Genomic DNA, 26,094 nt, shown 5'->3' on the forward strand with positions numbered 1-26,094 from the left:
TGGGTGTAGAGATTACCTAAAAATAAAATCTTAAAAAAAATAAATAAAATTTTTTTTAAATGTTTATTCTGGAGAGAGAGAGCAAGTGAGGAGGGGACGGGGGTGGAGAGAGAGGGGGACAGAGGATCCAAAGTGGGCTCTGCGCTGGTAGCAGCCAGCCCGATGCGGGGCTCGAACTCAGACCGTGAGATCGTGACCTGAAGTTGGACGCTCAACTGACTCGGCCACCCGGGCGCCCCAAAATTAAAAACAAATTTTTTTTTAAACGGTCTTGCCACTTAACAATTGTAAACGCGGGTAAACGCATTGGACTTTCAGATGACCGTTTTTCCAGTTGAGTTCTAGAGGAAGAAGGGCCGTGCTGCTGACGGCAGTGTGGTCAACCCTCGCGTTCCTTTCTGTGGAACAGGCTTTCTTAACCTCGTGTTTGAGGATACGTGGACGGGCTTTAAAGAATCCACGAAGTCTCTGAAATCTGTGTGACATTTTTGTCATCAGTGGATGTTTCTGGGGAGAAAGTCTCATAGCTTTTGTTAGATTCTTACAGACATTGATGGGCAAAAACAAAGTGAAGAGCTGCTCTAGAGCGAGAATTGCACTGAGAACACAGGAACACGTTTGCCGGCCTGGGGCGTGTCTGTGTGTAACTCTGATGGTTAGTCCAGTTTACGCTGCAGCCCAAAGTACAGGGTTCCCACGTTTGGTAACGGCTTTAGATTTGTTGGTGACTATTTTCGAGACACTAAATTTAGCCTCGTGTGTCGTGTGCTATATAAAATTTCAGAGCCCTTTTCAGTGATTTGTTCTCTTTATTCTTTAACTTTTTGTGTTTCCTTCGTATTGTGTGAAAAATGTTTCAATTTGGAGAACGTTTATTTTTTATTTTTTAAAGTTTATTCTGAGAAAGAGTGGGAGGGGCAGAGAGAGAGGGAGAAAGAGAGAATCCCAAGCAGACTCCGTACTGTCAGCACGGAGCCTGATGTGGGGCTTGAACTCACGGACCGTGAGAGCATGACCTGAGCCAAACCAAGAGTCGGCTGCTTAACTGACCGAACCACCCAGGCGTCCCAGATTTGGAGAATTCTTAACTTCTGGATGACTTTTTGCCTAGAATTCTATTAAGATTTGCGTACGTTTTATCTTTCAGGGGCTAGAGTACTGTGAAGAGAGATACACACTGGACCTCACGGGTGGCATGTTTCCTTTGAGGGGACAGACTAGTAATACCAAGCTGTTGGGCTGCCAGAGTATAGAGAAATTTCGATATCATGGCGACAGAGAGGAAGGTATGAGTGAAGGTCAGTTAAAAAGTGCTCTTGATATATATCATGTGCAATGCCTGATTTTAAGATTTATCTTGACGTAAGATTTATGACAGTTACTGCTTTTTAGAGTTCATACTCCTGGCAGTTAACAAATTGAGATACTAATTATGGAAATTTATTTAGGTCTGTCTGAGCTCCTAGGTGTTTCTTACTCTCCACATTGCCGTACGGAACTCAAGAATGGAGTAGATTCGGAGACCCTTAATGAAGGAGCCTTGTATTTTCGTCCACCTCTCTCTAAATGGACAAAAATGGCCTCTGGTTTTGACCAGAATGAAGAGGCTGTGAATAATGCTTCCCTCTGTGTATTTTTGAGACCTGCCTTGGATGCCTTTAATTTTTCTGTTTCCTTTCGTGTCCTCCCTTCTTCCTGGTAAACAAGCCTTGCTCAGTCACGGTTGCAGAGGGTTTAGAATCCAGCGCGGATTCGGATCCCAGCTGTGTCACTAGTTGTGACCTTTGACAAATTATGTAACATTTCTGAGCCTCCCTCTCCCCATCCGTGAGTGGAATAATACAGTTGTACGTTCTGCAGCAGGCAGTCGGGAGGATTGATTGGGACCGTGGGAGGGGTTCGTGCAGTCCCGGGAATTGCACTAGGGCCGTATTTGTGTCGGCGGTCTTACTGGGGTTCATCCTCAGGGGCACTTCATCCGTCCTGAGCGTGTCTTCTTTTCTTGTTCCACGTCTGTAGGGGGTCCAGTCATCACATCGAGCTACAAATGCCCCAAGCAGAGCTCTCCACCTCTTCTCACTGTCCCCGCCCCTCTTCCGCTTTGTTTCCTGTTTGTTGGGTCTCAGACGTTTGCTTCTTTCTCTCCTGTTGTTTTCTCTCACTTTGTTTCTGACTTTCCATCCCACAGCCACCATCCAAGTCCTTGTCTTTCCTCCCGTTACCGTACGGCTGGCTCAGTCCTTCTCAGCTAGAATTCCTCTGAGGAATTAAGCCAAGCGCCTAGGCTGCCCGTCATGGCTATTGAGATTCTCTGGTACTGTGTTCCGTTGTTGGGACAATACTCATCCAAGTCATTTTCTGCTTTCTACCTCCACTGCATCAAAGTTGACAAACCGTTAAGCGAGAATAAGCCAGGATAGAACTTTTCTGATGCGTACTTCTTAATAAGATCTTCTTGAAATAGGAAAACAGTTAAGATACAAGTGAATGTCACTCTCCTTACAGAATGAACGATAGAAGTGTGCTCTGGTATATCAAATAGCAGTTGAGACTCCTTAATTTGTGAGAAAACGTTGCTGAAATTTTATTCGGGGTAATTTTACTTTGCAATGATTTATTCCATTTTTTAAAACTACGTGCTTTTCTTTCAGCGCTGTCTCCTGACACCAGTGTTTCAGTCTTTACCTGGCAGGTGAATGTATATGGACAAGGGAAGCCTTCTGTGTACCTGGGGCTTTTTGACATAAATCGTTGGTATCATGCGCAAATGCCAGACTCGCTAAGGTATGGTTTCTCTCTCTTTTTCTCTTTCTCGTATTTGTATGTGTAGCCGCTCGGTGACTTAATGGTTTTGTAAAATTTTCTTGTAGATCAGGAGAGTATCTGCATAGTTGCTCCTATTTTGCATTGTGGTCACTGGATTCTGTCGTGAGTAAGGCTTCCCCACACTACATCTTGGATGTGCTGGTGCACGAGAGAAGCTTGAGTCGAGGAGTGCCTCCCTCATTCCCGCCTCCTGAGCAGTTTTTTAGCCCAAGTACTTACAATTTTGGTATGTATTTCCTTAACATGACCTTTCAAGAAAAATCACACGTGTCTGCGTGTTGGTGTGAAATACGTATATGTATAGTACGCGTGTGCATATACATATGGTACATATACAGTGTGTGGTATGCACGTGTATGTAATTACCTGCTCATGTCTCATTACCGATAGTTAATATATGGGCAGCTGAGGAAATTCATTTGATACGTACATGAGAAATTTAATACTTAGATGTTTTATAAAGAAAGTATCACTATTTTGAATTTGTTAGAAAAGATAACTATTACTTACGGTGCGGCTTGGTATCTTGCCAGGATAGGAGAATTATTTTATTTATTTATTTTTTAAAGTTTATTTATTTTGTGAGAGTATGCATATGCAGTCAGGGGAGGGGCAGAGAGAGGGAGAGAGAGAATACCAGGCAGGCTCCGTGCTGCTAAGAGCCCAGCGTGGCCCACGGACCGCGAGATCATGACCGGAGCCGAAATCGAGAGTCAGACACTTAACCAACTGAGCCACCCGGGCGCCCCGTTTTTAAATTTATTATATGCAATGATTTTGATAACCTTGCCTACCAGCCTCTTGTTAGGATAAATTTTGTTGTATTAGTGCCATCTAAAAATCTAATATGTGAGCGGATATTTTTTCATCTTTTTTTTTTAGATGCCACTTGTTTATTAAACTCAGGAATTGTTCGTATAACTTGTAATGGCTTTCACAAGGAGGTAGGTGGCAACTAACACTGGACAGAGTGTGTCTGATCGGGCTAAAGTCCGGTCGTGGATGTCAGCTGCATTTAGTGTTAATTGTACAGACTGTCGTTTCAGCTCAAGTGGTAGGTCCCGCTAGGTTTGTGATGTTGGCAGCTAGTGCCATTAGTTACCGACAGCCTGTTCTGGCAATGTGCCAGAAGAGGTGTTGGGTTGTTTTTAGCAGCTTTGTGTGGATGTCAGCCACTTGAACCTTAAGGAGAATAGCGAAGTAGGTCAGTGCCTTAACCACATCCCTTTTTGTCCATCCTCTTAATTCTCCTCTTTCTCCTCAGGAAGCTTATGAATAAATGAAGTAACGCAAAGAAGGTACCTAGGACAGTGCCTGGCAGAGTGGGCGATGACTGATGTTGAAAAATACTTTTCTGGGGAAACACAAAATGGCAGATTTTTAAATGGATAATCAGCTAGATGTGCATGAATGCCGTATTTATACTTGATATTAGATCCTTTTACATCAGATCAGGAGGAACAAACTGCCGGGGGCAGTGAGGGGGCCTGGGCGGGGGGGGGGGGGGTGTTCATTTAGATCTGTCACCAAGTCTGTCAGCTTTAGGGAAGGAATAGGGTTATCTTTCATAAAAAGAAAAACTGACCTACAATGCCCTCATCAGTAATATTATTTATGACTAATAAGCATCGGTTTAGCTCAAGAACCTTATAAACCCTGTTCTTTGCCAGAAGTGTAAAAATGGAGTCTTTTGCAATTTCCATTCAGCGTCTTTTAGTCTTATTCAGAATATTAAATGTAAACTAAGGTGATTAGCTTATTAATTATTCTTAAATTTGATTAAGTTGTGTATTTTTTGACGTTTATTAATCGATCTTTACAGACTTTGACTTTTTTAAAGAAATCAGGACCATCTCTCAGTGAATTCATACCTGATGGTTATAATCGATGTCTTATGGCTGGCCTTCTGTCACCAAGACTTGTTGATATTCAGCCTTCCAACTTAACTCAGGTGAGGTGATTTCTAACTCTTGTTTATTTTGGGTCATAGATTATTAGCTTCTATTGTAATAAAAGTCTACTAGATCATTTCTGCGAAGGTAGGTTAGGTGATGTAACGCTCACGCTGCATGATCAGTAGCTGTGGTCTTGGCTGTGGCTTACGTCACATACTCCCAGGACTCATTAGCCGTAACTCGGCCTCGGGTTCACTTAGCTGTATAGGAGGACACGGGACAGGAGGCACCCCATGGCGGCCTCAGGCTTGTCCTGAGGGGAAGCTGTTAAAACAGACTGGGGGCCATTTTCTGGCCCCTGTGAGAACAGCACTGGTGCAAGAGCGTGAGCCCAGGTGAGTCAGGGATTGAAACTGCCTTTCCCTGCCAAATGCTCCAGCTTGGTGATAGCAGAGAGCTGTTCGTCATCCTCAAGGGCTTGGGTGCTCTAAGTGCTCCATTTAACCCTTTTACTTTAGGAAACTTCATACTGATTATTTTTTTTCTAGTTATATACTGTCAAATTAAGGCAATAATATCTTAAAACTTTGACATGAGATGAGGTGCCTGGGGGGCTCAGTCGGTTAAGCATCCGACTTCAGCTCAGGTCATGATCTCACAGTCTGTGAGTTCGAGCCCCGTGTCATGCTCTGTGCTGACAGCTCGGAGCCTGGAGCCTGCTTCAGATTCTGTGTGTGTGCCTCTCTCTCTGCCCCTCCCCCACTTGCACTCCTGTCTTTCTCTCAAAAGTAAACAAACAAACAAAAAAAGCTTTGACATGAGAAAAAATTACCTATAATTCAGCCATGTGGACAAAACAGCATTTAGTGTTTTCTATGATTATTTTAAACCTGGTATTCCAACTCATTTGGGTATTTTTTCCCCAACTATATAAATAATACGTGAATAATTTTAATTTAGAAAATCGGCTAAAGTGTATAGAGGCACATAAATATTGACATTTTGTTGACCATTCCTAGAACAGGCCAGATGACACTGTATTCTTCAGTGATGCATACGTAGAGGTAAAACAAAAAGACAAGCAAGAAAATGATTCCTTCAGAAGGCAGGGGAGCGGTAGTGGTCACCGTGGGAGATGGTAGGGGGAGGTGGGACTTGCTTCTGATCAGGGAGGAGGAGAGGGAGGTTTCCAGGGGGCTGGCAGTCGCCTCCGTCTAGACCCGGGTCATGGTCTGGGTCATCATCTGTTTGTGTATATGGTTATGAGGACTTTTTAACTTGTAGCCTTTTCTTCGTATATCTCTTTACATATCCTTTAGTATACATGCAGTATACAAATTGCATGATGTGTATGCAATTTCATATTATTGGCTGATCATTAGTTACATATTTGTAGGTTTTACCGTTTTTTACTGTGCTGTCTATAGAAATTCTTTATGAAATACACATTTACCCTTTTTGTCAGAAATTTTACAGGTATTTCTCCTGCTGTTTTCTTCTCGATTGTCTTACAGTGTCTTTTGCTACATACAAATTAATATTTTTGTGGTCAAATGTATTTTATAGCTCTGGCTCAAAAAAAAAATCTTCCTAACACTTAAAATGTCTCTTTAACATTTAAAGCTTTAATTCATCTTTGTGTATCAAATCACAAAGATAGGATTTTTTTCTTTTTTCCCAGATGATGTTTAGTCTAGCTGTCCTATACCACTTATGAAACAGAACACAGAATGTCCTTTTCGCATGCTACTGAAATACCACATTTATTTGATTTCCTATGTCTGCATGTACTGGGTTTTGTTTCTGGGTTTTAATTTTGTCCTATTCATTTCATTTATTTCTATGCCATTTTAATATACTGCTTTAATACTTGCTAATGCAGCCCTTTTTTTTTCTGTAATTTTTGGTCAATTCATAGGCAGTTTTTTGTATTAGTTATAAGATGATTTTATCCAGTACCTCCATTGGAATTCTTTTTGGAAATTTATTATATTCGCATACTAAATTTAGAGAGAATTGACATCTTTATCAGATCCAAGTCTAAATGGTGCATCTTCCCATTTATCCACGGTTTGTTTTACATCTATGAGCAAGAGTTTATGGTTATTTTCCTACGGACTTCTTTCTGTTTTCATCCATAAGTGTTCTCTAGTTTTGCTCATTGTGAGTAGAACCTTTTTCCTATATTCATTTCCAAATGGTTGTTGCTAGTACATAAAAATGCAATTGACTTTTGTGTCTTCACTTAATAACTACTTAACTGAATTAGAATCTCTTAGATTTTCAAGGTACACAGTCGGCAGCAAATCTAGACTCCATTTCTTTTCCCACTCTTGTTTATTTTCTCATACTTGGTAGAACCTCCACAGACTGGGAAAATAATGGTACCAGCAGACATTTTGTTTTGTCCCTGATTGTAACGTAAATGCTTTAGTGAGTCTCCTTTTAGAATTGTGCTTTTCTTCATTTGGGGGAACCTTTATCATATCATAGCCCCCTGTATTCCTGTGTAACTCATCTGTTTATTCATGCAATTCGTTGTTAAAAGAACGGATGAATGAAATTCATCGAGTTCTTTGATATTAAACGTGACTTACGATATTTTAAGTAACAGATTTATTAAGACATAACGCCTATACTTTACGTCACCTGTTTAAAGTGGCTAATTTAGTGGTTTTGAATAAATTCCTGGAATTGTGCGCCCGGCCCCACATTCGGTTTTAGAACATTTTTGTCGCCTCCACAAAAACCCCCATACTGTTTCCTTGCCCTCCGTCCCCCAGCCTTTGATAACCGTTGATCCGCTTTCTGTCTTTGCAGACTTACTTATTCTAGAAACTTCACATTTGTATGAATTTCAGGTTCACTGTGTGGTAGCAGACACCAGTACTTCGTCCTGTTTGATGTCTGTACAGGATTGTGCCACATTTTGTCCATCCATTCTTTAGTCGGTGGGCATTTGGCTTGTTTTCAGTGTGGGACTATGACGAGTACCGTGTCGTGTACGCTTTTGGTGTGGGCGTGCGTCTTCATTTCTCTTGGGTGTGCAATTGCCGGGTCGCGAGGTGACTCCGTATTTACGACTGTTTCCCAAAGTGGCTTTTACCGTGTTACATCCCCGCCACCGGTGTGGGTGAGGATGGTAGTTAGTTCACGTCACCAGCTGTGTGTTCTTGTCTGGCTTTTTGTTTAGAGCCACCTAGTGAGTTAGGAGTTTTTAAGCCTTTATCCGTTTGTATTATTGAACTTGCTATCTCTGAGTCTGCGGTCAGTGGTCCTTTATCTTCATTTCTTCTTTCTCTTCTTTTAACGTGTGTGGTTTAGGAAGAACAGTTAGAAGCTATACTGTCAGCAGCAATCCATACGAGTTCGCTGGGACTTTTGACTGGATGTATCAAAAAGTGGATAGCAGAAGGTAAGATTTCGGTTTTTAACAAATAGAAAATTCCTTTTGTATTTTAAAATTTTTTAATTACTCAGTTTGGGGAGGGGTGAAGCTTTATTTTGAGATAATCGCACATGACATTGTAGCTTTAAGACATTATGTAGAGGGCCCGTGTACCCTTTCGGCACCACCTTCCCCCGGCAGGGTCTGGGAGACCTCTGGTACAGCGCCTCAGTCGGGACCCCCACGTTGCCCTTCTCAGAGCCTCGCCTGCCTCCCCCGATCCCCATCCCTAACCCCTGGCAGCCACCAATCTGTTCTCTACTTCCATAATTTTGTCATTTCAAAAATGTTCATGGGGCGCCTGGGTGGCTCAGTCGGTGAAGTGTCTGACTTTGGCTCAGGTCACGATCTCACGGTCTGTGAGTTCGAGCCCCGCATCGGGCTCTGTGCGGACAGCTCGGAGCCTGGAGCCTGCTTCGGATTCTGTGTCTCCCTCTTCTGTCTCCCCACTCGTGTACTCTCTCTCTCAAAAATAAACATTTTAAAAAAAGTTCATAAATGTAATTATATAGTACATAATCTTTGGGATTGACTCTTTCACTCAGCAAAATTCTCTGGAAATTTCTTCCCAGTTGCATGTATCCCCCTTTTTACGAGCATATACGCCACATACACATTATTTTTGTTCTGAATCATTTGAGAATAAGTTGAGGACATCATGTTTCTTTACTTGTGAGTAACATTTCAGTATTATTTCCAGAAACAAGAACTTTGATTACCAAACCACTTTGTACTTCTAAAAATCAGGAACACCTTGATACGTGCGATTATCCGATCTCCAGACCTTACTGGGATCTTGTCAGTCATGTCAGTCACGTCCTTTGTAGCATTTATAGGGGTAGGGAATCCAGAATATACTCTGTGTTTAGGTTTTGTGTCTTTTTATTTTCTCTTTATCTTGTATAATTAATTCCTAGGCCTTTATCTTTGAAGAAAAGACTTTGACTTCTTTAAAAAATAGAAGCCTGTTATTTCGTAGACATCCTCCCAATGTGTATTTGTTCATCGTTCCCCAGGATTAGATTCAGGCTCACATGTTCCGCAGCAGCACTCCGTAAATTGACGCTCTCCTTGCCGTTTCATGAGGGTGTGGCGCCACTTTGTCTCTGTTGCTGTTGAACTTAACCTTGCTCGCTTGGTCAGGGTGGCTGCTCTCTTTTCCCACTGAAGTTACTAATTCTTTGTTTGTAATTAATAATTCTTTATTTTTTCCGTTGATATTTGCAAATAAGAACAACCAAATTCTGCTGCTAATCTGCGCTTTGTGCTCGAATGGACATGGAATAAAGTGATTTTCACAAAAGAGGAATTTGACAGACTGTGTAAGTATTACATTAAAAAATTAACCTTGGTTTATGTGTTAAGTACCTGACAACTTTTCATCAGTTTGAAGTTGTGAACTTTTTAAAGAACTGTCTGAAGAAAAGTATTTCTTTTTAAATTGGGGTGACAATTACTGTTTTTGTTTGATTTTTAAAGATTTTTGGGGGGGGGCGGCGCCTGGGTGGCTCAGTCAGTTGAGCTTCCAACTCTTGATTTCGGCTCAGGTCACGATCCCAGGGTTGTGGGTTCGAGCCCCGTGGCAGGCTCCACGCTGACCATGGAGCCTGCTTAGGATTCTCTCTCTGTCTCCTCTGCCCCCTCCCCCACTTGCACTATCTCTCCCTAAAACAAAAATGTTTTGAAAATTAAAAAAGCTCTTATTTTTAATTTCCACACCCAACGTGGGGCTCAATCTCACAACCTCCAGATCAAGAGTCACACGCTTGCCCCAACCATGTCGGGCTCTGTGCCGTGAGCTCGGAGCCTAGAGCCTGCTTGGGTTTCTGTGTCTCCCTCCCTCTCTCTCTCTCTCTCTGCCCCTCCCCCACTCACACTCTGTCTCTGTCAAAAAATGAATAAACATTAAAAAAGAAAAAGAGAGAGGGTCACACGCTCCATCACCACTGCACCAGCCAGGTACCCCGACAGAATTCTTTTTGAGCAAGATTTTGCAACAGATTGTCAAACTGGCAGCACGTTAGTATGTGTACGGTACCAAGTTTCAGGATTATATCTCATTTTTGATCTTACAAGATTAATTTATAAAACATGCTGATGATGGAGTTAGAATATGCCAGGTAACTTCAGAAGCTCCTCTGTTTTTTCATTTTCCATGTAAATATATTTATGACTATAAAAAGGCTGAATAGGAGGGCAAAGAACTCCTCTGTCTTCTACGAGCAGATGTTTTTATCAGTCATTCAAAGTCCTTTTTCTTAACAGTTTTGCATATTCACTGTACACTGAGTTGTGAGGTGTCCTGTGAATATCAAACGCTGCTATACCTAATTAGTGCAAAAATAATGGAATAATGTGATTGCCCTGTATATGAAAGTAAAATTTAAGTTTTAGATGTATATGTCTTTGTTATTTGTATCATCGTGTTAGTGATGAATGAACAAATGGACTTCTTAAGTAAATCACTCTTCGTAGAAGATTTTTAAGTTTTTTCGGAAGACGTGAGGTTCTATAGTATTTTTAGGGCATACTTAATGAAATAACAAACATGAAATAATTTTAAATAATTTGGCAATCACTTAGTATAGTTGAAGTGAGGGACAAACACTGGATAATCCAGAGTCAGGGTAAATGTACTTTTTTGAAAGGAAAATGTTTTTAGAACTCATTATGGTTATGTAATTCATGTAAAAAAATTTCAAATAAGTTCACAAATTGTATGCCTTCATTATACTTAGAGTATAATGTGGTGCTTCAGGCTTGAACTTGGTAACTCAGCCATTATTGCTGCCTTCAACTTCCGTTATTGGTTTAATGGGTTGTTTTTTTTTTTTTAAACCTAATGTAATTAAAATACAAAACATAATATTTTAAACATTGGAAGTAGAGCGTATCATTTGAGGAAGGGTTTCTGCTTAAGATACTTGTTGCGTGGTTAGTCACCCATGAAATATTAACGAGATAAATTTTATCTAAAAGATGTGACCAGTCGCAACTAAAATACCCATTTTTTCCCCAAAAAATGAATTTATAAACTCCATCTTGAGTTTGAAATGAAAAGACAGCCAAATCTACAACGAATTGTAACAAGCGTGCAATTTATCGTCATAAGTCTTCATCTGAGGCTCCAGTTCGCTGTCTCGCTTCTGAAGACTGGAGGTGGAAGGAGTGCTCTTACAAAATACTAGTCACAAAACAACGCTGTACGTAAAAGATCTGCTATAAAGGACTTACTTGAAGGAGAAGTGTTTAATGAACTAATTTCCAGTGAATCTGAAGTTGACTCTAGATCGCCTTCCCCTCTTCACATATTGCTTATTACCCCGTTCTGCCTCTTAAAAAAATAGTAATTTGGATTTGTCTTTTCTGGGGTTCTTGAGGTCGTGTGCTGTTTCAACCTTGTGTTTGGCGAATCTCACAATGTACAGACTAAGTCTGTGGCCGATACGAGTTTGAGAAACCTTGCATTTGCGATTTTAATTCATACTTATTGTGTCAAAACGCATCTTGTATTTTATCCTTGGAAGGTACACCATTATTTGATGGCTCGTGTCGCTTCATCGATTCGCAAACCATACAGTCCCTCCAGCAGTGCCGTTTGCTTCTTAGCAACCTTAATTCGGTCTTAAACTGTTTCACGAGAGAGGCCCAAGACATCACCGAGAGAGGTGTGCGCTTTATCTTTTGTAAATGAATTTTTATTTCAATTTTACTTCTTGGCTTCGAGAAAGAATAAACCTCCGTGTCTTAGATACATCATTGTGCAGAGGCTCTTGTTTTGTAACGAAAACTACAGAATGTTATTCGATGTGCCGTGAGCTCCTGCTTAAATAAGCTTGGGAAATTTGGGTTAAACTTTCTGATTGTTGAGGCAGAGTACATACTGACGGTAGAGTTTCGAATTCTTATTTTTATTCACAGAGGTCATTGTAAATTTTTTGTCTCTGTTTTGCCATTTAAACAAAACACGCAGTTTCATTTTAAAGGCCTGGTTTGAGCAGCCTATGTTAATATTACTGTACTAGTTTGTATTAATGTCTAAATTTGGCTTCTGAAACTAGGTAGATGGAAGCATAGCTAAGGTGGAGGCATTTCCCTAAAATGTCTGCTTAGTTAGTTACTTATTTTAGCATTTTGGAGATTACTTGTTCAAGCGAAGTGTGTTCAGAAATACACATACACCGTTAAAAGTCTCCGAATCATTAGTTTTTGAGAACCGTCGAGTGTCTTGATTTTTCGTTTGTGATTGACAAATTGCAAGTTGCACATCTGGTGTTCGACCTCCCCCGCAGGCCTTCTGGACCTCCACAGGAAGTGCCTAGTCACCCGGCTCATCTGCCGGTACACACAAGTGGTGCTTTGGTTCTGCCGCTCCGGGCTGCTACCAGAGGGCTTAGGTAAAAGATTTACGTAACCCGTGGATGGGCGTGGACGCGGTCTTAAATCCTTATAACTTGCTTGTTCTGGGGTTTCAGATTTCCTTTCTCCCACCACCTCACTTACGTTTTCTCCTGTTCTCACCTCCGAACGTTCTTCCTCACTTTGTGTCTGGAGAGCCTCGCCCTGTGCCGTTCCCAGGCGTCCACACACTATTTATTGGGCTGAACGACACGAAACTTGGCTTCCGAAAAAGGGTCCAGCGATATCACCAGCTCTGTTTAGATCCATTCACCCGTGGGTTTTCTATTCTAATTTGCTGATCTTTTCCTCCTTAAGAGTTCTTTTAATATGGTTATTAACCAGTATTATTTGCCATCTGTTCAATGTCTCCTTTTAGCTAATAATTTATGCCAGTACCAAGAATTTGAGGATTTGACTTTTGCCATGTTTGTCTAGAGCACTTCCAAAGCCTCTAACTTCTTGCACGTCCGGGGCACACGTTAGATTCTGTTTAGAAGTGCTTCTGTCCTGTGCGTAATTGCTTTGATCTTACTCTTTCTTTATGCTCTTTGATTTTTACTTAAATAGTCGCCGTTGCTGGCTTTCAGATGATCATTTGTGATTAAGGGAGTAGAATCATTTTCTGGAATAGCTTTTCCAGAGTTTTAAGCCAGCACCCTTGTTTTTACAGACTGTCACGAGAGACTCTGTTTTCTCATTTGTGTATCTGCTAATTTATTTACTTCATTTAAGTAAATTTATTACTTAAATTGAGGAAACCTGCAGATTAAACAACATCATATGATTTTAGTAAAACATTAATGTGTGTAACCTTAAGTATCGTTGGGAAGTTTTGGAAATCTTACCGGCCTTCCCCCCCCCCCCCCCCCCCCCCCCCCCGCCCCCACCCTTAACCAATATTTAGATGATGCCGTGCACCTGCCCCGCTTATGCTATAACTACCCCGTCATCCAGAACTACTACACCAGCCGTCGACAGAAGTGTGAGCGTCTGTCCAGGTACAGTATATCCAGAACCTTCCAGAACATTTTAAGAATCGCTTTCGTAAGAAGTCTCCCTACCTCGGAACAGAATTTGTCACGCTACAAAAGCTGAAATCGTGGAATTCTTAAGTATGGTGACAGGATTTGTTGCCAGCCTTGTTATTTTAGTTGTAACGTTTGCTTGTCTGCCTTGACCTAAGGGTTACCACCTTTACTCTATAACTCAGTATTTCCTAATCTAAAGTAGTTCCCACAATTGGTTTATCAGAGGAGATTCTGTAGTGTAAGCGTGTATTTTTCCTGAGAATTCGTATTCAGGAAAAGACTAGAAGCTCCGAGTCCTCAAAACATAAAACATACCACCAGTTAGGCATGTTATGTTATTTCCACTAACAGCTGTGGTTCGACACTTCACCCACTTTTTTCTGTTTTTCTTATTTCCTCATTTCTTTTGGAAACACATGACTGTTCGCCTCATTGGTTCCTTTGAAATAAAGGAGTAGAAGTACTAGAAGCAAGAGCAGCGAGTGAGCCTCGGTTCTGCCTCTGGACTTAGAGCGCCTTCTCCCTTGGGCCAGAGCGGCTCCGTGGTAGCATAGCTCGCAGCACTGACTGCGCTGGCTCACGCAGGCACAGGCGCAAGGTCACGGTCGCCCAGAGATCAGTGCCTTCGGTGCGTGGCAAGTGTGGAGTCCGGTGCTTAAGAACTAATCTTGGAGACGAGCGCGGACTTGGGAGACTCACTAGGCATATCTGAAAATTCTGGATCTGTTATTGCTAAGAGTGTGTGTCCCTGAGCGGGTTTGCTAAGCTTTCTGGTCCTGTTTGTCACAAAGTTACGCAGTCAGTATGGCTGCAGACTGAGCAGCTGCCCGCCCCCAGGAGCAGTGTTGTTTGAGGAGGAGGCAGGCACTGTGTCTGCCTTTCGCCTCGTAGGCGCACAGCGAGGCAGTGGTGAAGAGATCACTGGGGCCAGAACCCCCTGGGTGATGAAACTGAGGGCCTGGCTTTTTGACCCTGAACTGCAGCACATTTTCACCAATGGGCTGCCGTGCTCTCTGGGGCTGTAAAACCCAGAATCGCTTCAGGCACCTGGCGGGCGGGACCCGGTTCTCTTCGGGACCTGACCTTCACACACTGGCTTGCTGGTGCCCCAGCCAGAGGCGTCTTCGGGGTCTAGCTGGTTCTTGATGACTAGAGCTCACCTGGTGCTAAACGGGGCCCTGTTGTCGACTCTCTGGATTGTTGGGATCGTGATGCTTATTGTTCTGATAATACTAAGTAATTATTTAGATAAAACTAAATTATTTAGATAATACTAAATAAGTTAATACTAAATAATCGTGAATGTTGCCCTTCTTGCAGAGGGAAGTGGAATCCTGATTACTTGATGATTGACGGAATGGTTTCTCAGTTAGGAGATGGCGTGGAGAAGCTGTGGAAACGGGATGAAGGAGGCACAGGAAAATACCCCCCCACCAGTCTACACGTAAGTGCCCGACAACAGAGTTGTGGGGGAGGGTGGTCGTGCTTAGCCCTATATTGCACACCCGGCACAGGCTCGGGAAACCAAGGAGCCTGAGTGAACGAATATATAAAGCACACCAGATGTTTTATCCTTTTGTAGGCACTGCTGGACATATACCTCCTAGACGACGTTACCGAAGCGAGCAAACACGCTGTCGTATCCTTTAAGCGCTGTCAAGTAATTCACGCGTTACCCGAATCCTCAGATTTGAGAGTGGTGGGAACCTCGCACATCTAAAACCAGTCTCCGGTTCACATCTGAAACTTCTCTAAAGGAAGGTTTCCTAACCCAGGGTCTGTTGGTTGGGTTCAGAGGGTCCGTTGCGGACCTGAAACCATGCAGAACTGTGTTTGGTGTTCAGTTTTCTAGGGATAGCGTCCACAGCTCTCCTCGACTGGACCATGTGTCCCAGACGTTCCCAGAGTTAGAACAACGGCTCCAAAACATGGCCGGCCAGATGCTCTTTCTTAGTGAGGTCAACTTCTGTGTTCAGTACGAATACATGAGAAGTTAGCTTAATATTACCTTAGGTATTGGCTGGCTTGGAGCCCGGTGGTCTTTGCAGTAATATTTTTGTGCTAACGTCAGTTTCTTTATCTAAAAACGTGTAGTTCCATTTGTGATTTATAACAGATGATGCGCTTGCTTAAGCTGCTGGGTTTTGCTGCCTAACTGGAATTTTGTCTGTGGCTCTGCTTCTTCAGTTTGCCCGTAAGCCACTGGCTTCCTTAAGCAAGTGTGCTTTAGTTCATCTCCTTCGTGGTGGTACTTGCTGTTGAGAACGAGTGAGGTCGGTTGTAGGACTGGCTACACCCACGTTTCATAAAACTACCACGGTTGGTTATCCGCCCGGGCTTTCCGAATGCCAGATGCAGCCCCTTCGAGCCTGTTTGCTGTTGCTGCCTAACGCAATTAGACGTGTGGGAGTTTTCTTCTTGTTTATTGCCCTTAATCCTCTTTTTTAAAGACCATTTATTTGTTACTCGATATCATGTATTCCTTCCCCAACAAAACAGATGCTTGCATCGAATCATTTCCGACCGCCTTTGCCATTTCTTGGGGCCAGGTCAAACTTATCCAAGGGTTTTGGCTGATAGATCATAATGACTATGGGGTAAGTCTGTTCACTTAGAATGTCAACGTTCGTAAACTATTAGGATTTGAGAAAGAAATACATAGCTGGATTAAATGTGATGTTACAGATACGATACAGTCTGCTTTTAGAGGTAATTTAAGGACTCCGTTCAATCAGTGCCTTTACCAAGCACTATTTATCCAGTGAGGATACAAAGATAAAACAGTTTCGAACCCCAGGTTCCGTACTATCCAAAGAAGGAAAGAAATAATAAGCGATTGCTGGTAGCGCAAATACGGCGCTTGTTCCGTCGGAGATACGCTAGGTGTGTTGCTGTAGGAGGCAGACTTCGGCATTGATGCGTGACGGTGGTGGTGGGAAGCTTTTTATAATAGCTTAAATGAGGCCTCAAAAGAATGAAGCTTTTACTTAAAACACACCATGTGTTCAAGTAGACCTTTACAGGTTGCATTTAAACTGCTTTTTGTGGCTGTAGCGTTGCCTGTCTTTGTAAAGGTCGGCTACCTTGTCTAAATGCAGCGCGTCACGTTTGTATTTACCGACTGTCATGTCCTCTTTGCAGAGCGGCTTGGATCTTCTGTTTCACCCAAGTACTGCAAAACCTGTGTCGTGGCAGCATTCAAAGATTATTCAAGCCTTCATGAGCCAGGGGGAGCACAGACAAGCCCTCAGGTACATTCAGACCATGAAGCCGACGGTGTCCAGCGGCGATGACGTCATCCTTCACCTCACTGTTCTGCTTTCTAACAGGTGAGTCTGCATTTTGAAACTGCAGTCAGACTCTGGGTTATACGTCAGTAAATCAGCAGTATATAATCTCGCTTTGGTCGCATCACGTCATATTCATTCTCAGGGTTCTTCATCTCTTGGCGTTAGGAAGAAATGTGAAAAAACCTTTTGTCATAGGAAAGGATGAATAAGGAGTAACGGGAAACAAAGCTGAGGTTTAAAGTAGCATCTGTTGCCGGGGGGCGCCTGGGTGGCTCAGTCAGGTCGTGATCTCACGGTGCTCCATGTCGAGCTCGCCACTGTCAGTGCGGAGCCTGCTGGGGAGTCTCTCTCTCCCTCGCTCTCTGCCCCTCCCCCACTCACATGCATGCGCTCTCTCACACTTGAAAAAATACTTGATTAAAAAAAATTATATCTGTTGCTAATCGGCTGTATTGGCAGTCGGCCACATGGACGGTTGGGGTTTGAGTAGCTGAAGAGGGGCCTAAAATAGAGAGGAAGGATGAAGTCATCCTGAGTTGTAAAATCAGGTTGGGTAATCTTACGTACTTGAACCAGATTTGAGCACGTGATATCTTTGCATTGCCTCTTCCCTTTGCCTTATTTTAACGTTCTCTAATCAGTGTGGTATTTGCCGTTTATATTACAGCAATATATGTATATATTGCTGCAGTTATTTGATCTGTCACATTTGTAACAACAACAAGTTAAATGGCATGATTGGGAAATACAACGATCTCATTATTGGGTTTCCTTGTTAACCAAATTAGTTGGGCAAGTTGCTGGGAGCTCATGTTTCTTACTTGGTTGTAACTGTTTTACACAACTCTTTTTTTTATTTTCCAGTTCTATCGATTGGCCGCTTTTATGTTTTTAGAAAATGGTCACTTCACTCACCACAAATTGTCCTTAATGAACCAAACACCACTTCAGTGCCAGCACTCTGAAAGTTAATGTTTTCTTTGTTCTCTTGGGTTAAACAATGCATCTCTGAGAGGAGAGGGTTGAATCTCTGCATCTCAGATAGAAGACAAGTTCTGTAGCGTAATCGTGGGTTGGTTAGACAGGTAGAAACTGCCAGTGTCCTCAAAAGTAATGAATTAGGAAGTACTTGTTGAAATGAAATAACTTGGGTTAGCCGGAAGCATTTGGCTGGCTGAATAAATGTGGAGTGAACATTAGAACAAAAAGAAAGGGTTGCCTGGGGGCTCAGTCAGTTAAGCGTCAGGCTTTGGCTCAGGTCGTGATCCCACGATTTTGTGGGTTCGAACCCCACGATGGGCTCCGTGCTGACAGCTCAGAGCCTGGAGCCTGCTTCGGAATCTGTGTCTCACTCTCTCTCTCTGCCCCTTCCCTGCTTGTGCTCTCTCTCTCTCAAAAGTAAACTTTAAAAAAATTTTTTTAAAAAAGAAAAAAATTTTAAAAAGCTAACGGTGATAAATGTTTATTCAATAAATGGGTTCATTATATGCTGACAAGTGCTTTTCAAAAGGGGGGGGGAGGGCTTAAGTAGGGGTGGGAAGAAACAGATACGTGTTTGCTTGTGTGTGTCCAGAACTTCTTAGGAAGGATACATGAGAAATTGTTAGTGATGATCGGGCACCAAGAAGCAGCTTAGGAGGCTGGGAGTCCACTGTGTATCCTTTTGAACCTTGTCAAAGCATGTAAATATCTTACTGTTGAAAAACAAAAAGCCCCATATTCTCATGACCCTCCCTCCACATGGCTTCGAGCTGCCGGGACACAGGCTCCCCACGTGCCCTCACTCTCCTCCGCAATTTTACTGAAGAGTTTGGCCTTCACTGTGACAGGCTGTTTCAGGAGCTTTCCCTTCCCCCGGAACCTTGTAGCAGTCCTGTCACTGCAGCAGTGAAGGGGGCCGCTCCAGGCTTCTGTTGGGCAGTGTGGACCCATTGAACACCCCCCACCCCCTTTAAAAATACAAGTGGCCTACTATACGTCTTTCTGCAACATACTTTTATCACCTAGGTCATTTGGAACTTATTTCAGAATAGTACAAAAAGAGCTTCCTTATTTTTGTTGCATAGTAATTCGGTGTGATGGACCAGTATTTATTTAATTTCCTCCCCTTAGTGAACACTTACGTGTTTTGCCATTTTAAACATTGCTACGAGTAACTGCACGTTTTGCACAAGCACAGATGCAGCTTGTAAGGTGTAAAATCCTGCAAGTGGGCTTGCTTGGTGAAAGGACATTTGCAGTTACAATTTTGGGAGATGTGGCACGTTGCCCTCCGTGAGGGTTAGGCTGCTTTACCCCACGTCACCTTACCCTGTGTCCTTTAGTTTTAAGGGGGATGAAGTTTTAAGAAAATTATTTGCTTGACAGTCATATTCCTGTGTCCTTGCCATGTTTTTATTCTGCCCGCCTCCCCCCACTCCAGTCCTGAAAGCCACCAGCCCCTCCAAAAATTCCAAGTGCTGGATTAATTACTGTCAGATTTAGTGCGGATCTTTCAAGACGTTTTGTTAGTAAGTACGAAATAAGTCTGTAAACGTTTATAGGCTTTGTTCATTGGTTAATTTTTTTAAATAATTAATGTTCATACTGTTGTAAGCTTGCTTTTTTTTTTTTCACTTAACAGTATATCATGGGAAACACTGCTTATCCAATGGTCTTACTGCCCTTGGAAGGACAGCCTCATGGCCCCCACATGATGTCCAAAACTGCCTAGTTGAACCCATGTTCTTTAATCAGATCTTTATCGATCAGTCACAATATTTTTTTACTGAGTGAAGCAAGCCCATCACCGGCCCATAAACACTGTTCCATGGTCCCACTGCTCTCATGCTGGGTGTCTGTTCCACGGGAGCCAGCTTTTTTCTGCCACACCACACTACTCTTCTTCTGTCCAGACCACATTAGCTTATGTCTTCTGACTCCTGTGTACTTACTTAGCTTTTTTATTTTACACGTAAGTAATGGTCCAGAACAGCATCACGTGAACCCTTCTCGTTGATATTAGCAAACTTCATTATGTAATGATCAATTTTTTTTTTATTAACTTGTTTTATTTTTTATTTTTTTAAATTTACATCCAAATTAGTTAGCATATCGTGCAGCAGTGATTTCAGGAGTAGATTCCTTAGTGCCCCTTACCCATTGAGCCCATCCCCCCTCCCACTACCCCTCCCGTAACCCAGTTTGTTCTCCATATTTATGAGTCTCTTCTGTTTTGTCCCCCTTCCTGTTTTTATATATATTTTTTGTTTCCCTTCCCTTACGCTCATCTGTTTTGTCTCTTAAGGTCCTCACATGAGTGAAGTCTTATGATTTTTGTTTTTCTCTGACTGACTAATTTCACTTAGCATAATACCCTCCAGTTCCATCTACATAGTTGCAAATGGCAAGATTTCACTCATTTTGATTGCCGAGTAAAACTCCATTGTGTATATATCCCACCTCTTCTTTATCCTCATCCATCGATGGACATTTGGGCTCTTTCCATCCTTTGGCTATTGTCGATAGTGCTGCTATATAAACATAGGGGTGCACGTGTCCCTTCGAAACAGCACACCTGTATCCCGTGGAGAAATGCCCAGTAGTGCAATTGCTGGGTCGTAGGGTAGTTCTATTTTTAGTTTTTTTGAGGAACCTCCATACTGTTTTCCAGAGTGGTTGCACCAGCTTGCATTCCCTTCTTTTTTTTATGAGAGACCAGGAGAGTGAGCGGGGGAGAGGCAGAGAGGGGGGAGAGAATCCCAAGCAGGCTCTCTGCTGTCAGTGCAGTGCCCATTGCAGGGCTCAAGCTCACGAACAGGGAGATCGTGACCGGAGCCGAAACCAAGAATCTGACTCTTTACCGACTCGGCCACCCAGGTGCCCACCATGATGAGTATTTCATAAAAGCTTAAAGTACTTGCAAATTATATACACAGAGCGTGATGAGGTTCTGTGGGTGGAGCGCTTATTTTGAATACCTCAGACAGCTTTTCTAACGCGGAATCGTGCTGAACGCCGGTTTCAGGTACGTGGTGGAGGCCTGGACTTTCCTGCGGCAGCACTCCGCCGGCCTCAACGTGGAGGAGCTCCTCAGGCACGCGTACGAGGTCTGCCAGGACGCAGGCCTGATGGAGGATTTGCTGCAGCTGCCTTTCACCGACACAGAGCAGGTGATGACCCCCAGCAGCAGCTCTGCAGAAGTTCCGGATATGCTGGCGGCTCACGACTGTGTTTGGTTCTTCCTAGGAGTGCTTGGTGAGATTTTTGCAGTCCAGCGCCAGTGTTCGAAATCAGGAGTTCCTTCTAGTTCACTACCTGCAGCGTGCCAATTACGCCTCTGCCCTGAGGCTGAACCAAACTCTGAAGGCCAATCTCACGGTATGGTTCAACTTGTTTCATCATGGGGGACAAGAGAAGAAGGAAAACTGGTGACTTTGTTGTATAAGAGTTTGTACTTTGGGGGCGCCTGCGTGGCTCAGTCAGTGAAGCGTCCGACTTGGGCTCAGGTCACGGTCTCGCAGTTCGTGAGTTCGAGCCCCGCGTGGGACTCTGTGCTGACAGCCTGGAGCCTGCTTTGGATTCTGTGTCTCCCACTCAGTCTGCTCCTCCCCTGCTCACACTCTGTCCCTCTCTGTCTCTCAAAAATGAATAAATGTTAAAAAACAACAGAGTTTATACTTTGGTAACCACTGGGGTTTTTATATAACCTTGAGCTTGGAGAATTCCTCTTGTTACTTCTGTAGCAGATTGGGAGCGGGGAATTAGTACTTACCTGATTCTCTAATAAGTACGTCATTTCTCTTTGGCTAACTACCCACACTTCTTGCGAGACTAACCACCCCACTCAGAGAATAGGAGGCAGGGGTGGAGGGGCAGTAGGAGTTAAAACCGTGCAAAGAGCATGGGCCTTGGGGTCCGATTGATTCTTCTTTGTGCTCTGTGCTTGAAACACATTCTCTGAGCCTTGGTTCCTTACCTGTAAAATGTCAAGGTCTCTTCGTGGGGACGCGCAGAGGTGTGTCTGAAGGGACATGGTGCCTGACCCACGTAGACCCTTGGTGAATGATAACCATTGTTTTAGTAGTTGGGAAGGATCGAGGCCAGTGGACAGGGACTGCTCATGCAGTTAGGTGTGTGTCAGAGGTCCTGGGTTGGGAAGAACGGATATGAAGGGAGGAGGAAGATACTCTTAGGTATGCAGAATTTATTTTAAATGCTAAATACGTAAACGTAACACTTAATGTTTTTGAATTTTAAATTTTTACCAATTACGGCATATTCAATAGAATGATCGGGATCCTCTTTTGCGGGAGAGATCAGAGGTTCGGAATGCTATAATAGACCAATATGGGAAAGTCCTTCCTAAAATCCAGCGAAAATTAGCCTTTGAGCAAGCCAAGCCTTACCATCTGTCCACATCACCAGTTCTTCAAGAAGGTAAGATTTCATTGAAAACTATCAGAAAGTATCAGGTGAGAAAGGATATCAAATGATTACCTTCTGAACCATTGTTAGCTTCTGTTTAGCTCACTTTTGCTTTGATTCGTTACAGTAGTTTTTTTTTGTTTTTTGTTTTGTTTTTTTTTTTTACTGGCCACTCGAGCTGCCCCCCCTGCTCCCCATGCCCCAACATAAAAGTTTTCTTGGAAGTTTGTATAGTTTATTTAGCAGTGTAGTACAGAGTAAAAGAACTCGTTTTATTTCATTTGGACACTCCTATCCAACTTTAAGAGAACATGTCAGATAATATTTTTACTGCCTCCTAAAAGCCCAAGTTGTTGAATCTCGCTGCATAGATGTTGTTAAACTAAGTATAACCCTGAACTACTCTTCTCTCATGACCCCTGTTTTCCAGTCACTCTTTCATTATTAGTCAAGTAAAATCCTGGCATCAGAGATGAAATTGACCTTGCGTTCTTTGTTTCACAGTTTCTAGACCCAAACCATTATCGACTGTCACAAAGCAGACCGGAACAGGGACTGTGTTAACAAGATCTACTTTCATCAGTAGCGTGTTGTCTAAAATTGGAGAGGTTTGGGCAAACAGCGACCCTAAAGACGGCACATCAGCCTGCAGCAGGTACTCTCTCCTCACGCCCCGTGACAGCCTGGCTTCTTGTTAATCCTCCCTGGATGTCAGAAGCTGTCATCAGCAGTCCAGCCTTAGCGTTTATTAGTGTGTTTAAAAAGGAGAAACTTGGGGCGCCTGGGTGGCTCAGTCGGCTAAGCGTCCGACTTCAGCTCAGGTCACGATCTCACAGTTCGTGGGTTCGAGCCCTGCGTCGGGCTCTGTGCTGACAGCTCAGAGCCTGGAGCCTGTTTCAGATTCTGTGTCTCCCTCTCTCTCTGACCCTCCCCCGTTCATGCTCTGTCTCTCTCTGTCTCAAAAATAAATAAACGTTAAAAAAAAAAAAAAAAATTAAAAAAAAAAAAGGAGAAACTTGTATGTTGACTATTTTTATTGTAAGAAGAATTCTTTTTGTCTTTAAATTGAAAGGCATTTATATTTATTATTATTTGTAACTGAACGGAAACGTACAGAGTAAAAAGCAAAAGCCCTCCTTTCCTATCTAATCCCCTCTTGGTTTTTTTTGAGTTTATTTATTTTGAGACAGAGAGAATGCGTGCAAGCATGGGAAGAGAGAGAATGTGTGCAAGCGTGGGAGGGGCAGAGAGAGAGGGAGAGAGAGAATCCCAGGCAGGCTCCGCGCTGTCAGCACAGAGCCCGACGCGGAGCTCTGTCCCATGAACCGTGAGGTCATGACCTGAGCCAAAATCAAGAGTCGAATGCTCAACCGACTGAGCCACCCAGGAGCCTCTAATCTTACCTTCTTAAAGCATATTTTTAATGTAATACTCTTTGTAATACATAATCCAAAGTTAAATTTTTATTTTCTTTGTAGTCCTAAAACAGAAGGACCATCTCCTTCTCTCCCACATGCAAAAATGCCTGAGGCATTTGTTGGAACACCAATTTTAAAAGCGTCACAAAAAGTTTCTAGGTAAGACTTAACTGAATCATTTTTAAGTCACAATGTTAGACAATAATTGCACTGTAATTTTTAATTAACTTTAAAACTTTACATGATTTTAAATTCTTGAATGAGTTTTTGTGCATGCTTCTAATTTTTTTCTAACTTGGTAAGTTGTGTAGTAATTTTAGGAAACTTTACACCAGCTGCTATGCTAGCCTACTTAGAAATTGTGCTGAATGACATCAGACTGCTTAAAGAAGCAAACTTTGTTTTATTACAATCATGAGCTAAGTAAACTGTTAACTTGCTTTCTTTAATATAAGTTCCTGATTGATCTGTGACTCAAAGTCGTTATTATAATTTGTGACTAATTCGGTTGGCTCATTGAAACTTTCTCCTGTATAGCAGAGCCCACTAAAATGCCTTACGTGGCTTCAGATGCAATCATATTTGTACATCTTCACCTGTGGTATTAGGAAAGTAAATAGTTAAGTTGAAGTTTTGCATCCAAGATGAAATTGCGATTGTATTTCATTGAAAATGTTGGATTGTTGGAAAAAGTATTCATGTCCTCAAGAGTGGAGAACAAACAGGTGTCTCTTAATGTTTGATTCTTTGTCGTTAATACACCATGCTCATGATTGTTGTAAATTTCTGATCGTTTACATTTTATCAGGAATAGAATTACATTATTTTAGGAGAATAAAATCTGAATTTAAGGTACTCAGAAGAAGTTAGTAATTTACAAACGGGGCCTAAGCTATTTATAATAAAGTGGGCATATTTTCAAAGCTTGACCAGGGTTTTCTGTTTTGGGGGGTTAGATTTAATTAGGTGGAGGTGGTGGTCTTTTAACTACCGGGAAGGTTATCTCAAATAAAAGTCATTATTATTGTCATTCTGTTTTCCTATCAGTAGTTCCACTTTTTCCCCCACAAGTCAACTTTTTCTCAGCCCCTTTGTACTTTAATAGATCTGGGGTTCAAGAAGGGAGCAGTAATAAAGGTTTTCAGACTCATGATAATGGCCTAACGACCTAAAGAAAAAGAAGTATTGAGACTCCTTCAAAGCTATGATTAACTCAGAAGGAAGAAAGTCAATTGAGGTGTGAATACTTATTTTTATAGAAACCATTCCATTCCCTGATTCTGTGTTTCAAACTGGTTTGCATTGGTGGGTAGTGAGTAAATTTAACGGATTGTGACTAGCATTTCTTTCAACGAAACAGAAGAGGTCATATCAGTGGGCGCTGCATCTAGCGAGGCTAAGTGCTAGTCTGTGTAATTTATGTTTTGTGTGTGTGACCTGAAATGCATTACTTATTTGTATCATGGTAAAAAATTGTGGAAATCCTAAGAACTACATTTTTAAAGAAAATATCATAATCAAAAAATGCTTTTTTTTGATAACTGTTTTAGTAGAATTTCAATATATTTGGTCTTACACTTATTAGTATAAGAATTTTGTATTTACTCAGTAGGTAACTTTGTTGCACAGGCTGTGTTTTTGAGACTCATTCATAAACAGGCACCTCGAACGTAAATATTGACACAGTGCAAAGGCACATAGCAAAAGATCTATGTGGGATAGTTCAGCATAAAAGTGAGCAAACAGTTTACAGATAAAGATTTTGAATACAAATGAGGCAGAGAAGGAAAAGAAGAATTAGGAGAGGCAAGAAAATGTCTAGTGGCCTGACTGGGCATTTTTGATTTGGTGGAAATCTCAAGGCTGTGCTTATTAGTAAGCATTATTTATTAAGCTAATACTTCCGAATCCAACGAATGTTTCCCACTGGGTAACAGGTTGGGTCTTAAAGCCCCATCTGTGAACTATGTTCATCTACCATCACAGTCATGAAAGTCTCACTTGAATGTAGAGGACAGAAGGGCAAGGACGGGGGTGGGTAATTCCTGGGCACCAGACAGGCACTACCTTTCCGGTTCTTCTCAGCTGAACCACAGAGTCATTTGGGGGAATTAAAAATGTTTTCTTTTTATTGCTACAAAATATAACCATCAAATAGACTGTTGACGAGGAAATTGGGGAAGGAGTGGCTGATGCAAATAAATGGTCTATCAGAATTTGTAACCTGAATTTTCACTTTTGAATTTAAAGTCTTTATCTGTAAATTAAGTTTTTAAGCTGTTGGGATTATGTGTGCTTAATACAAATTCTTGGTGAGATTAGCTTTATCATTTGTATAAACTATGTCTAGGACATCACAGAAAATGATTCAGCAGAATCTTG

The 26,094-nt window shown here is 42.2% G+C and overlaps 1 protein-coding gene across 5 annotated transcripts in view; it reads left to right on the top strand.

Moving 5' to 3' along the window:
* The window catches only part of AHCTF1 (AT-hook containing transcription factor 1), a 78,347-nt gene that overhangs the window by 30,748 nt on the left and 21,505 nt on the right, over positions 1-26,094 (top strand). For 4 of the 5 annotated variants that reach the window (XM_042925897.1, XM_042925899.1, XM_042925900.1 and 1 more), the window contains 19 exons: positions 1,148-1,298; positions 2,652-2,784; positions 2,871-3,052; positions 3,709-3,770; positions 4,649-4,777; positions 8,046-8,136; positions 9,402-9,491; positions 11,697-11,837; positions 12,462-12,566; positions 13,475-13,568; positions 14,919-15,042; positions 15,181-15,237; positions 16,049-16,195; positions 16,740-16,927; positions 20,895-21,039; positions 21,116-21,247; positions 22,156-22,306; positions 22,799-22,949; positions 23,773-23,871. In XM_042925897.1, the coding sequence (XP_042781831.1) occupies positions 1,148-1,298; positions 2,652-2,784; positions 2,871-3,052; positions 3,709-3,770; positions 4,649-4,777; positions 8,046-8,136; positions 9,402-9,491; positions 11,697-11,837; positions 12,462-12,566; positions 13,475-13,568; positions 14,919-15,042; positions 15,181-15,237; positions 16,049-16,195; positions 16,740-16,927; positions 20,895-21,039; positions 21,116-21,247; positions 22,156-22,306; positions 22,799-22,949; positions 23,773-23,871 (2,372 nt within the window). The remainder of the gene's footprint in view (positions 1-1,147; positions 1,299-2,651; positions 2,785-2,870; positions 3,053-3,708; positions 3,771-4,648; positions 4,778-8,045; positions 8,137-9,401; positions 9,492-11,696; positions 11,838-12,461; positions 12,567-13,474; positions 13,569-14,918; positions 15,043-15,180; positions 15,238-16,048; positions 16,196-16,739; positions 16,928-20,894; positions 21,040-21,115; positions 21,248-22,155; positions 22,307-22,798; positions 22,950-23,772; positions 23,872-26,094) is intronic. The other variant, XM_042925901.1, reaches the window with a different exon arrangement.

This window comes from Panthera leo, chromosome F3 (assembly GCF_018350215.1).
Source record: "Panthera leo isolate Ple1 chromosome F3, P.leo_Ple1_pat1.1, whole genome shotgun sequence".
NCBI lineage: Eukaryota > Metazoa > Chordata > Mammalia > Carnivora > Felidae > Panthera > Panthera leo.